Source organism: Dendrobium catenatum, unplaced genomic scaffold, assembly GCF_001605985.2.
Source record: "Dendrobium catenatum unplaced genomic scaffold, ASM160598v2 fragScaff_scaffold_134, whole genome shotgun sequence".
Classification (NCBI taxonomy): domain Eukaryota; kingdom Viridiplantae; phylum Streptophyta; class Magnoliopsida; order Asparagales; family Orchidaceae; genus Dendrobium; species Dendrobium catenatum.
Window position 1 is genome coordinate 1,259,145 of NW_021318596.1, and position 14,457 is coordinate 1,273,601.

The 14,457-nt window shown below is 33.4% G+C and overlaps 1 protein-coding gene across 4 annotated transcripts in view; it reads left to right on the top strand.

Moving 5' to 3' along the window:
- Positions 1–11,099: 11,099 nt before the first annotated feature.
- Positions 11,100–14,457, top strand: part of LOC110111399 — a 59,106-nt gene continuing 55,748 nt past the window's right edge. For all 4 annotated transcript variants that reach the window (XM_020843252.2, XM_020843253.2, XM_020843254.2 and 1 more), the window contains exon 1: positions 11,100–12,653. In XM_020843252.2, the coding sequence (XP_020698911.1) occupies positions 11,387–12,653 (1,267 nt within the window). In that variant the 5' untranslated portion in view covers positions 11,100–11,386. The remainder of the gene's footprint in view (positions 12,654–14,457) is intronic.

Consider the following 14,457-nt stretch of genomic DNA (forward strand, 5'->3'; position numbering starts at 1 on the left):
TTAATTTTTTGAACTTATTTTATGTCAAATATATAAATTATCACTTAACATACTTAGTGCCTTGAAGTTATCAAACTTTTTAGCAATCCTATCAAGCTAAGCAACTAAGAAATCCCTAATGATCGTTGCCTAATTGTAAAATGAGAATTAATCTATATTATGTGCAACACTAAATAGCCTCGTTGGGGTTCTATAGTTATTAAAGTGAAAGAATAAATTAGACAATAAAAACATGATAAATTTATTTATGGCAAGGGTGTGATGAGTTGATTTTTTTAGTCTTATCATCTCATTTATAATATCGATTGAAGTAAATAGTGATAATGTCTCACATTCCATGTTAAATTCAGCTCCCATGTTTACCATTTCTATATTAAGAGACACGTCAAATGTAGTAATTTGTAGCTCATACCACTTGATGATGAAGCATTGCTTTGGCATATCCCATAATGACAACAACATGTGTATGATGGGAGCATTCTGTTGTAATGTAGAGAACTCCAAAAATTAATGTATGTGTAATTCCTTTAATATGTCCTTAAAATCATTGCTGAAAAGAACTAAAGAGTTGTATATAACTCTAAATCATGATGCTCTATAACAAAAAGTGATAATTGAATTATACATATGCAAATGTGTGTACAGGGGATTAATAATTTGTCCAACATAATTTCCTTGATACATAACTGTGTAAAAGCTCTAGAAAATTTAAAATGAATAAAAAAAATAAAAAAATTATTGAAATCATTATGTCAAAGCTTATACACATCAATACATAGCTATGTATTAGGATAAAAATAAATTTTCAGAAAATTTCCCAAATACACAACTATGTGTGTGATGCCCTAGAATTTAAATTAGAAGAATTATTCATTTCTCCTTTAATAAATAATAATTAGAGCTAAGTAATATCATCTATCAATATTAAATAATAAAATAGATTCTATATTTCAAAAAATCAATGCACACATTTATATTCATTCCCAAAAATTATATACACTACTCAGGACTATAACAAAAAAATAAATCTTGAAGAATCTTGACTAGCCTCACACTCATGCTCTCCTGCCCTGACCTAAAATCATTTAACCATATATAATGAGCTTAAAAAGCCCAGCAGGTCACCAAAACCTATAATTGAATTCAAAGAATAGTGAATGAACAATATATATGTTAACAGTCAAATTATAACAGTTAAATTCATATAATCATTGAATGAGTACAGAAATAGTAAACGCAAATGCAATAGTAATAGAATCTATAAGTAGTACAGCACTAAGGTATAAAAACTAGTAAAATAGTAATCCATTACAAATGTCAAATCTATAAAACAATCATCATACCAATAATATCAATCAGTACATAAACCATATAAAGTATCAAATCAAATATCAATAAAGATTATCGAAATCATGTCAATATAGTAAAATCATATAAGAGCGTATTAATACTATTCAGGTAATTTATATCATGTGCTTAATATCACATACATAATATCATTATAGTGCATCAGTAATATCAAATAATATAAGTATTTAAATCAATAACAATAACAATTCAGTGGCATGAGTAGCAGAATAATACAATAATAGTAAATTCGTACAGTAACAATAAATCCATACAAAAATAAGAATAATGCCTAATATATATATATATATATATATATATATATCAATACTCATACTTAACAAGTAGAAGCATTTGTTATCACAGTGTTTTTCAGTGTTAGTAAACCGTTGGCTCAGTAAATAGAGTCGTCACTCCTTACTCGTTGGCACAGTAATGATTTTCTTATAACTCTCAATCAGTGTATCACGTGAATTAGTATATGATAATGACAAACCATATTATTTAAAGGAAAATTCATCAGCCCACCATCTTGTACAGGTCAATTAGTCTCTAACCAACAGGTCAACCAATCTTTAATTATTTATTTCACACATTCAGATTATTATCATATTATTATATTAGTAATAGCAATCAACTATTACTCAAGTATATATCCACATCCATTTTAAATGCTTTGTAATAAATAAAGCATAATTGAGCTTAATTAAGAATATGACAAAATATCATAATGGTAGACAACAAAAAAATCCTATTATGAAAAAATAAACTTTTTTAGAAAATTACAAAAATACTAGAAATTGTATAAAATAATATTTTAAGACTTTTATTGTACTACATTACTATTTTTAGATATTAAAATAAATTTTAGGGTAAACAAAAATCATTGTATTTTTAAAATCACACAGTGAAAATTTTAAAATAAATACTTAAAATGCTCGTAATCATGTTTTCTATAACATACAAAAAATTACGCGGTGAAAGTTTCTGTCAATACAAAGTTATTCATATTTTTCGGTAACAAAAATACAAATTTGAGCAAAAAAATATAAAAAACACAAATTTTTTGAAATCATAAATAGGATAAATCTTCCTTATAGCGAGACAAGAATTATCCCAACAGGCTCAATGGACAAAAATCGCACCACGGCCTTTAAATCTAAGTGTTTTCTTTCTCTCTCTTCTCTTTTCTCTCACATTTCTCATTTCAAGTCTCTATTAACCGATTGCTTAAGGGAAAATAAATATTTAAAAAGCTTTTTAATAAAACGTATTAGTGCTTTAGGATATTTATAATAAAATATTATTATAATATTAAATTTAATCAATTTCTTTAGTATAAAATTTAAATAAAATATTTTTAGACTTTTTTTTTTATTTATAGAAAAATATTCATAAAATAAATCATATTATTTCAAAAATATCAATGAAATCAATTTACAAAAAATACACCTAACGATTTCGAAATCCTAACTTGTACCGATAGGCATCAATTTCTTAAGGATTTTCACCGGAGTCCAAAAATTACAAAAAAAAATTGTATAAATAAAATACTTCAATCAAAATATTATAGCTAAGATGGTTTACAATTTAAAGTTATAATAAATCCAGAAAAAATTTTAAAGTAAAAAACACGGGCTATTATTGTGTGTAAGCTCCAAAAAATTTAAAATGAACAAAAATAACAAATACATTATTGAAATTGTTGTCATAGCTTATAGCCTTCTACACAGCTGTGCATTAGTATAAAAATAAAAATTTTAGAAAATTTTTCTAATACAATACTATGAATAAGCTCAAAAAGATTTAAAATAAACAAACTATTAATGTCGTTATATCAAAGCTTGTACATAATAATACACAAGTATGTATTAGGATAAAAATCATATTTTTAGAAAAATTTAAGAAATTCAAAGTTATGCATTAGGATAAAAATAATAATTAAAATCCTAATATATATAGCTATGTACAAGCTCCAATAGATTTAAAAGAAACAAAAATAACAAATAAACTATTAATATCATTGTTGCATCCTGGAGTATTCGCGATGGTAGAGAAATATAAAGTTTAATGTCTTAGCGTTGTACGAAGATCTAGCACACACACAAATAAAAAGAGCGGGTGCATCATTCACTTGAGACACAAAAAATTTTACGTGGAAAACCCCTGAAAAGGGGGAAATCACGAGGACCAGCCCAGTTTGAATGAATCCACTAGTATTGCAGTTGATTACAAATGAGGTCCTTCCTTAGGGGAAGTTATTGGCTTAATGTACATCATATTGAGTACATTACATTGTAGGAATGCAAAGATTCACTATTGATGTGTTTGTTTGTTTAGAATGACCATAGTCTGGTGACGGAGGTCAGAAGAATCGTAGTCGGCAAGCGACGGAGGTCATAAAGATCGTTGTCTGGTGACAAAGGTCGAAAAGACTATAGTCGATGGACGACGTAAGTCAGGAGGATCGTAGTCGAATGGTGACGAAGGTTGGAAGGACTGTAGTTGGTGAATGACGTAAGTCAGCAGGACCGTAGTCGGCGGTCGACGGAGGTCAGAAGGACTGTAGTCAGTGGGCGACGAAAGTCAGGAGGACCGTAGTCGACGGGCGAAGGAGGTCAGAAGGATTGTAGTCGATCGGTGGGCAACGTAAGTTAGAAGGACCGTTGTTGGCGATGGAGGTCGGAATGTCTATAGTAGGTGGGCGATGCAAGTCAGTGGGATCATTGTCGGCAGGAGATGGAGGTCGGAAGGACTGTAGTCAGTGGATGACGTAAGTCAGGAGGATCGTAGTCGATGTGCGATAGAGGTCAGAAGGACTATAGTCGATGGGCGACGTAAGTCAAAAGGACCATTATTTGATGATGAAGGTCAAAAGGATGGCATCAGGTAGAAGTCCAATAATGGACAGAAATCCATGATAAAAAAGATGTCCGGCGAAAGTCTGACAATTGGTAGAAGTCTGGTGTCAAGTAAAAACTTGGCGAAGAGTGGAGGTCTGGCGTCGGTAGAAGTCCGACGTTAGTTGGAGGCCGAGGAGAACTCTGGCGTTAGATGATATTCGGGCAGAACTCTGGCGTCACTTGGAGGTCAAGTAAAATTCCGGAGTCCCGTGAAAGTCGGGCGGAATTCCGACGTCACTTGGAAGTCGGACGGAATTCCGTCGGTGGTCGAGGAGGAATTTCTTCCCTCCTATTCTTCTCTTCTCCTCTTCTTCCTTCCTCCTCCTTCTCTTCTGACTTGGCTCTTGGGTCTCCTATCATAAAAAATAAGGGGTTTATTTATAGATATTATGGAGTGGCATGACATGTAAATAGGTGAGAGATTAGGGGTAAATGGGGAGTGGTTGGATGGACGACCGATATTGAATCCCTTGGTCATGTACTATTCGTCAGACATTTTAAGGCCTTAATGATATTGGAATTCAACGATCTTGGGCTTGTTGGATTCGTCTCGTCGAGCCACTTGATTCGATTATAAGTATGTCATGTTTGGAAACCGTTTGGTAATCCAAACTGTGGTTTGAACCTTCCAACATCGCTGATCGGGTCTTCGATTTGGACTCATTTGAGCTTGGATTGAGTCAAATTTTGTGTCGTTGGGTTCGTATTTCCGAGACGTTCAGTTTGACTATAAGTTTGCTAAAATTGGAGTTCAAGTGATCCCAAATTTAATTTTTGAAGTTTTCAACTTCATTTTGCCTTGATATTTGTGCCCGATCAAGATAATTTTTTAATGATATATCAATCATTTTATCAAAGTTTATACACAGCAATACACATATGTGTATTATGATAAAAATAATATTTTCAAAGAAATTTTAGAAATAGACAGTTGTGTATTCGGTTTAAAATAACATATTTAGAAAATTTTTCCTAATACACAGCTGTGTACAAGTTCTAAAAGATTTAAAATGAACAAAAATGATAAAGAAACTATTAATATCATTGTATCAAAGCTTACACACATTAATACATAATTGTGTATTAGGATAAAAAAAAATCTTAGAAAAAATTCAAAAATACATAGTTGTGTATTAGGATTAAATAACATTTAAAAAAAGCCTAAAGTTGTACATAAGAATGCCTCTTCCGGGCATTTGAATATAAAAAATTAAAGAAAACCTAACAATCTAAAGTCGAACGGCATTTGCTGGTTTGTAGTAGATTCAAAATGGACATAAGTGAATGTCCTGAACTCTAAATCCTAAACTCTAACAACTATTTTAAGATAAACAACAAAAAAAGCTAAAAATAAAATAAAATAAAATAAACAACAAAAAAGTATAAAGTGATCCTTATACGAAGATAAAGAGCACCTAAACATAAAGGAGAGCAAACCTTATTCGATGATGGAAAGTGACCAAACTCTGAATGCCAAGACTTTTCATTTTATGCGATTTTGAAATTTTTGACCTCTAGACCACTGGATTGAGTCGGGTTGTCAGGCTGCATGTGTCAGCATTTAATTGGTATCCAAATGCAAAGCTATGTTCAAACTCCACACGTAATAAATTTTCTCAAAATTAAATCAGACTTTGGAATAACCTGGAAACGAGTATAATGCAGAAAGATGGTTCAACCTCCAATTAATCTTCAATACAAATATTTAAATGATCCTGCCACTACCCCTCAACACCTAGAGCAATCGTTTGGTGAATATAACTTAGAAAAAGCTGAGCCTAGTTCTTATGCTCGGTTCAGCCCCTAACATGCAAGATCACTACAGCGAAATGACTGTTTACATGTAAAATTTTTTACGGATATGCATCTGCCGGATACAAGTGGTGTCCAAATCAATGTAAATTATGCTAGAAAATACGTCTCTGTAATCGTGGCATATTTTGGCATGATCCGAGGGATCATACTGGTGAAATTCTATCAAAACTTGCAGAAAGTATCAGAAGGATGTGATCCTTCAATCAATGGAGGAAATTGGTTGGTTGAAGGTTTACTTCACATTTGACCAAACCACTTAACTAGGGAGCTCATGATTTAATTTATACCTTAGAGAAAGCCTCAATAAATGAGTTTCTTTATCATGAAGCTTGAGAGGGTGAAGGCGAGTACTTCTCCTTAAAAATTCGTGGTCGGAGGATCGCCAGAAGTAGGACTTCGAGTGGAGTGCATAGAGATTTCATTAGAGCTCGCTCGAATTGATGGCCAGAGAGGGTTTGAGGGCAGGGAGAAGGGAGAGGACTACTTAGAAGGCTATGGGTAATGAAATTAAGAAGCCGAAAGCGAATGAGGCTGGGGATAACGAGATGTCCTATTCAAACTATGACCGCGGCCTTGGACGGTCTGGTTGATCGGGCAAGCCATTGGTTGGCTGCCAACTTGATGAGGACAACCTATATGATCTCCATAAACTCAATGCCAATGAGACCAGGGCCTTGAAAACCTTTAGACGGGGCTCAAGATAGAGGGGACCACCAGAGGTTGATCTTATTCGCTTCAACCATCGCTAGCCATAGTTCGGGTCAGGGTGAAGTGGAAAGGATGCTGGAGGGTCTGGTAGACTCAACTGAGGGATCAATTAGCCATTGTGAAGCCTAATTTAGCACCATTGCTTGAGTCGACCCAAACTTGTACGATTCTGATTGATTTGGATGCAACCCATGTTATGCCAAATCATGAGTTTAATGAGACAGAAACATTGGGTCAAGGGGTACTCAATGCAAGTGGAAATTGAGTTTAATTTGGTCTGTGGTGAGAATGGGATAAAGTTAATATGGCTTTGCCGCTTTGGGCTAGCCTAAGTCCTTACCCAAGTCAAGCCAGAGGCTGGGCTGACTAGGGTGGATGCATTGGGTCTAGGGCTACTCAATGGAAGTGCTGGTTTAGCCTGGTGGGCCTTTGATTGGAAAATGGCTCAAGTCAAGGAAAATTTGGGCACTTCGGGTTAGCCCAATTGCTAGCCTGAGTTAACTCAAGGGCTGGGCCAGCTAGGGTAGGTGCATTGGGTCATTGGGGACCCAATATAACCATTAGTTTGATTTGATTTGTCTTAAGGTGAGATATGGATCAAGGAAGACCTTCTTTGGACACTTCGGTCAAGCTATACAGTTGACACAAGTCAACCCAAAGCTTAGAACTTCAAAGGGAACCTCTTAGGGACCTAATGGGTTATTCCAAGGGGTTGGGTTGACTTGAAAGCTCTGGTCGAGAGATTTGAATTGAATTGAAGTGTATGTGTGCTTTGTTAAACTTTGTTGACTTGGTTAATATTTAGCTCATTGCATTAGTCTAGTGCGTATAAAATACACATATGAATCATAAGTAGTGACATTCCTAAAAAAAATTAATATACTCATTTTCATACACTATATATATTAATTATGCATGTTATACACTGCTATTATGTGATTTTGACAAAAAATTATCTAATTTCCATATTTACGAAATTAGATATTTCCTTAATCATACAAAAAATCTAGTAAAAATTAATATATTCATGTCAATATATGTAAAATGGTTTAAATTATAACATACTAGAAGTTGTATTGTTGTAGTTTGTTAAACATTGAGTAATCATAACTTTTGTAAGTTCTGACCTAATTAAAATTAAGAAATTATAAAAGAAGCAAAATCACTAAAATCAGAAGCGGGGTAATGACAACCTACCTTTAGACGAGCAATGTTTTTAGTTGGATTACATGAAGTGGATTAAGATTTCTATAATAAAATATTTTATGATGCATTAATAATTATACCAATTATTTATTTTTAAGCATAAAATTCTTATAAATTATTTTATATCTTCAAATTTGGGGATCCAAAAGATATAAAAAAATATTCATAAAATATTTTATCATCCCTGAAAAACTCTGGTAAAATCAGTTTTTAAAATGAACACCCAATGATCTAAAAAAAACCCTCTCGTATTGACGTGTCGATTTCTTAAGGAATTATAATCAAATATGGAACTTATTATTGTCACATTCATACTGCTCGTAAAATCAGGAAAAAAAATTTAAAATTAAAGCATAATAATATCCATTTTATGGCAAAACGATTTACAAATTAGACTTATAATGATATCTAAAATATTATTTAACTATTACATGTTAAGATTTATATTATAGAAATTAAGGGTCATTGCATTTGTGGCGTCTAGTCTACTAGGCGTTGTGATGCCAAGCACTCGGGTCTCCTAAAGTTTGAGTAAGCGTAGCGATGTTAGTATCTTGAGCATCACAACCATAGGTTAAAAAAAAATAAATAAAAATATCAAAATGTATATATATTTTTAAATCCCTCACCACCTTAATCCAGTCCCATTCCTTTGCATTCCAGTGAGAGAAGAGAGCAAAAAGGAGAAAAAATTTGTCAAATCAATCCATTACATCATATATTTTATGAACAAATAAATATTATAGAAGTTTGAAAATAAATGTTGAATTTTAGAAAAGTCTAAATAATAACTTTATTTTTTAAATTTTAATATATCATAATTTGTATTTATTTGATTTATAAAGAATTTGTAACTTTGGAAAAGTTAATCATTGTTAGCACTTGTTTTTTTTTGCATTAAAATTGGCTATGCTAGTCCAAGCCCGGATGAAAATATGAGGAAAAGTTTGTAAGAAAACATTTAGGCCCATGTTTTGATTGAAAAGTATATTTAAATATATAATTAATTTTGAAAATATTTAATTATTTTTGGGAATATTAAATTCAAACTTTAATTTTGAAATCTAACACAACATTAGGAACAATATATCATCTCATATGGAGAAGATATTGTTCACTAACTGGTTCATATTCCAAAACTTTAAAACTATCCAAATTATCGTAGTCAAAAAGAGAAAATGGGGTTCAAATTGATATTTTTCATCACTCTAGTTACAAAAAGTGGTTATTCATGGTAGACTATGTTAATCATGCTTATGTTTTTTTGTGATTTTAATTTTTGTCTATTTTTCTATCTCCTAAAATCAATTAAAATATGATATCTCTAATTCTAGTAAACATTCACTATGTAACTTTTGATATATTGTAGATATTGCTATCCTAAATATCTTAACACAATCATTTTGAAATTTTACTGGTTGGTTTTGCATATATGTTATTTCTATTGAAATGAATTGAATAATACTAAATATGAAAAGATCATGAGTCAATGTAATATATGTACACATAAAATACATGATATGCATTATTTTATTATTAATATGGTCTAACATGTATTTTAGCATAATACATGCATACTGATGAGCACACTGAGTAAATTTATATGTTATGATTATTGACCATAATATTTGTTATTATAAATTACATGTGATAAAATACATGTAAAAGCAAGAAATGCTAGTTGGAAATTAATATTCAATTTGGATGGAGACATGATATCATAAACAAGTGGGTGAGACAATGAGTTTTCTTTTAAAGACAGTTTGTAGTGTAATCCAAGAGATATGAAAAGAGAGGTATAATGGGACTGACTGATACACCAACAAGCATAAAGTAACAACTTTTAACATGAAAGTCGCTTGACTTTATGACATTTTATATAAGATTGATTCTTGATAACAAAGCTGATATGATTGAGATTGATTCTTGTAAGATTGACATGTAGGAGTTAATACAAAAAATATCATAAATAGCTAGCTGTCATGCCTTTTTTGCATATACATATGATATGAGCATTCATAATAAACTGTATAAGTTATAATATATAATATGATATGAATATGATCCAAAATATGATTTATACAAACACATGATATCATTGATAATATTTATAAGATTTATGTAATGATGCATTATACATATGAAATGTATAAGATACAAAATACATTGCATTTGATGTAACATATGATATACATGCATTGATACTGCACGACATGCATACAATAGCTATATAACATTTACTTGATATGGTATGAATATATATATATATATATATATATATATACATATCTATGATAGACCAGCTGTGTTATATTTTATGTGGATATATAAATGCAAAACATGCTTATCCCTATATGATTATTGAGTATTGACTTCCATATTACGTTACTTGTATTGATTCTCACAATTTACATGAATTGATATTGTTCATATTAATGATTATATTTTGATACTCTTACATATTTTATATTGTTATGAATTGATTGATTATATACATACTGCTTCTATTATTTTGCATTGATTGCAGTTGTAGATTCTGATAACTTATTGAGCTCTTAGCTCACTCTGTAATTTTGTGGGCAAGATCCAATGAAGCGAGGTTGACTTTATTTTAGAATCTCAAATTTAGATATGTACACTTTTATTTTATTTTATTTTTTGCAATAAGAAGTGGAGAATGATATAATGACATATTGATTGAACTTCTTACTATTATAAATGAATTAAAAAATAATTTTATAAAAATTAGACTCAATAAAAATTTGAAAATTAGATGGTTTGATTGTAACATTTTAATTAATATTCATAATTAAGTCAATTATTATTATTATTTTGTAAGATAGCTTCTAATACATAATAATAAAATTAATTCAAATAAATTATATATTTAAAAATTCTATGATAAATTATAAGCATCCAAATGGATCTTATCCAACCGCAAACGTACCAATGCGTTAATGAAAAACACGTAAGCGCCCATGCATCAGCTCGACAAGTTTCCACACAGGCACACACCCAAGAGGTGAACCAACGAACGAACCCCACTCTCGCTCACCATTGGTGACCGGAATCCTTTTTAATTTATAAAGAACAAAGCTTAGCGAACATTAATTTATCCATACGTGATAGAACTCCAACCGATTCAATAGCTACATTCCGAGCTAAAAAAAAAAAAGATTGGAAAAGGACCAAAAATAAAAATTTGTCCCCTTTCCTCCAAACGGATCCGAAATTGAAGCGAGAGAAAAGGGAAAAGTCGAGAAAAAAAGAAAACTGAAACGAAACCCTAACCCTAATCCAAGAAATTACAGGCCGCCGCCACCACATGACGTGAAGATCTGGTCCGATTCACTCATTGTTCTCCTCCCCGTGGTTCGTTCCATGGGTTCTCGTTACGGATCGAGGCGATGACTGGTGGCCGATCCAAGCGGCGGACAACAACCGGCGCCTCCGCCGCCGGATCTGGTGCCTCAGAGACGATACCGTCCCCTTCCTTGCCTTCTAATGGCGGCCTGTCGATGGCCACCCCATTGGTGGCGCCGGGGGTGGATCTTTACACGCAGGCGAGGAAAGCGTTAACCGAGCGCTGCCCTTTTGATTCCGAAGAGACGGTTCCGAGATATGGGACGCTGCCTTTGGCACTGTCCGCAAACTTGCATAGGAAGTCAGATGGACGGAGGAAGCACCGCAAGGTACAAGAAGATGCTGCTGGCAAAGCCGTCGGGCCTGGGCGGCCGCCGGCAGGCCCGACGGCTTGTTTGAGCATGTGGGAGAAGACCGAGGCGTACTTCAGGCCCATAACTTTGGATGACATCGATCTCTTGGTTACTCGATTACCACCAGATTCTTGTTTCTACATTCCTGGCTCGGAAAATGTTCTGGAAGAGGCTGTGAAGGTTGAAGCACCAGTCCTTGATGAGTGTCCACCGGGTGAAACGGATGCAGTTAGCAGCTCGAAAGTTGTTGAATCAGAGTTGGGGAGCGTTCAGGTGGAGGCGGCTCAGGCCATGCAAAGTGACGGCGAGGTGATTTTAAGTAGCGCACTGTCATTGGAAGAGTCTGAGGTGGAGGACAAAAAATCACTGAATTGGATTCTGGGGTGTAAGCAGAGATTTCTTCTCACTTCAGGAAGACCTTCTAAGAAAAGGAAGCTCCTTGGTGAAGACGCAGGTTTAGAACAGCTATTGCAACTTCCTCGTATAGAAGCCGCAGGCGCTGCCACGCCACGCTGTGACTTTTGTTGCTTGGGAGAAAGTGACGTGAAGTCTAACCGTCTTCTTTTATGTGATTCTTGCAACGTTTCAGTTCACCAGAAATGTTATGGTGTTCATGAGGTTCCCGCTGGTGGTTGGTTGTGCTCATGGTGTAATTATTTGGAGGCAGTGGGAAGAAAATCTCAGAGAAACGCTGATGATGAGTACGCTAGCATCAGTCCCTGCATGCTTTGCCCAAAAACCAGTGGAGCGCTGAAACCTTTAGCGGGGAACTTGGAAGGTAGCGAAGAGACAAAGTTTGTTCACTTGTTTTGTTGTCTGTGGATACCCAGTATGTATGTGGAGGATGTAGGGGTCATGGAACCAGTAATGAATGTTGAAGGCTTGCAGGATGCTCGAAGGAGACTGGTTTGCTACTTGTGTAAGGTGAAGCATGGCACTTGTGTGCGTTGTAGCCATGGTACGTGGTCTCTGTCTGTTTGCCAAGATCCTCATTCAAATGTTTTTGGGAAAAAACCTGATTCTTTTGAAGTTCTGAATAGCACTGTTATCTTTTTTAGACATTTGACATTTAATGCTGCCATTTGGATGGATTTGTATGTTTTTTGTGAAGAACATTATGAAATCATTGCCCATTTTCTGAAAGCCATTTGTTAGCAGCTTCTTTCACCAAAATGTTGCCTGTGTAGACTCACTAGTCTTGCTTTTTTGCATTGCCATTTTTCTTTCATTTAGGCCACTTGCATTTTAAGTATGATTTCTTAGTTGTTGATGAAGTTTTTGGCTTGGATATTATCTTGGTTTGGCTTCTAATATTTCTTGGAATTATTTTATAATACTATCTTAGTGAACCAACTATTTCTGAAAATATTCCTAGCCCTAGGGTCATGCTTTCTGTGCACAAATTTTTGTTTTGAATGCATTGCTTTTCAAAATCATGACATGCCACACTTTTGGGAGAACAAATGATGAAATTTCTACGATGTGCATTATCTCTCCACAACATTAGGAATGTCAATGTTGCATTTATAGAACAAATTCTTTGTTTTGATGATATGAAAAGACTTTATTTGAGTCAGCACATTACAACTCCACATAATACAATTTCAAATGAATAAATAAAGCCTTAGGTTGTTTTGTTGCTTGTATTATAATCAATAAAACAAAGTTTAAAATACAAATAGAATAAGCCTTTATTATTGAAAAAACAACAAATTTTTTGAAGAAAATTTTAAATATAAGGATTTGATGCAAAATATAAATGATACTGTCATTTGTGGAGGCATAGCGAAGAACAAAAACATTGTTCAAGAATAAATCATGAATATTGAAGTTTGTGTTAGTGTCTGTAAAGTTAACATCACACTTGAGAAAGGGGGTCAAAGTGTTACTGAGTTGAAGAGGTCTCCAACAACATCACAATAGAGAATTAGAGATCGAGAGTGTCTGTGGTGTGAGAAATATTAAAGAAGGAGAGACAGGTTTTGGTGAAAAGTAATAGAGAAGGAGCAAGCTTGATGATGGAGTGGTAGCTTGGAGGAGAAGCTGTAAGCTTACAGGTTCAATGAGTTGGAGACCAGGTTTTAGGTGAGGAATTAGGTCTCATTGAGGCTTAGATGAAAAAAACGATGACATTGATGCAAATAATGAAACAGGTTGGTTGTCAAAAATCAATGTTTTGAGGCTCAGAAAAAAAAATGATGATGGTGATGCAAAAAATGAAATAGGATGGCTGCCAAAAATATATGCTTTAAGATGTCATACCAAGCCATCCAAAAATTATTTGAATGGATAAAAATGTTATATTGTGTCTTAAATGTGCCATATACAGGCTATTTGTCCGAATCTAATTTTTGGAAAATGACATATTAGGTGTGGTTTTTAGCATGTCAAACATATGCCGAAGAAATGTCGGAGGAGGCATGTCCGTGTGCGACACAGAAGGCATTTTGATGTGTCCTTGTTTCATGGTATTGCATCAGTATGTTATTAGGAGCATGGATTGTAAAAGCATTTTTGACATGCCTAACTGATTGAAGATTTTAAATCATTCTATATTGAATTCATGTCCTTTGCACTGCAGAGATTATTTTTTTCTATAATTCAAACTTCTAATCTCCAAGTCATAATGGTGAGCGACTTCATTATAAAACCTTATGTATTTCTCCATTTTCATTTAAATGTCAATCTATTATTGAATTTGTGTTCTGAATGTTACTGAATTGCTGTTGGTCTTAAAAAATATAGTACTTAGTTTTTTTTAA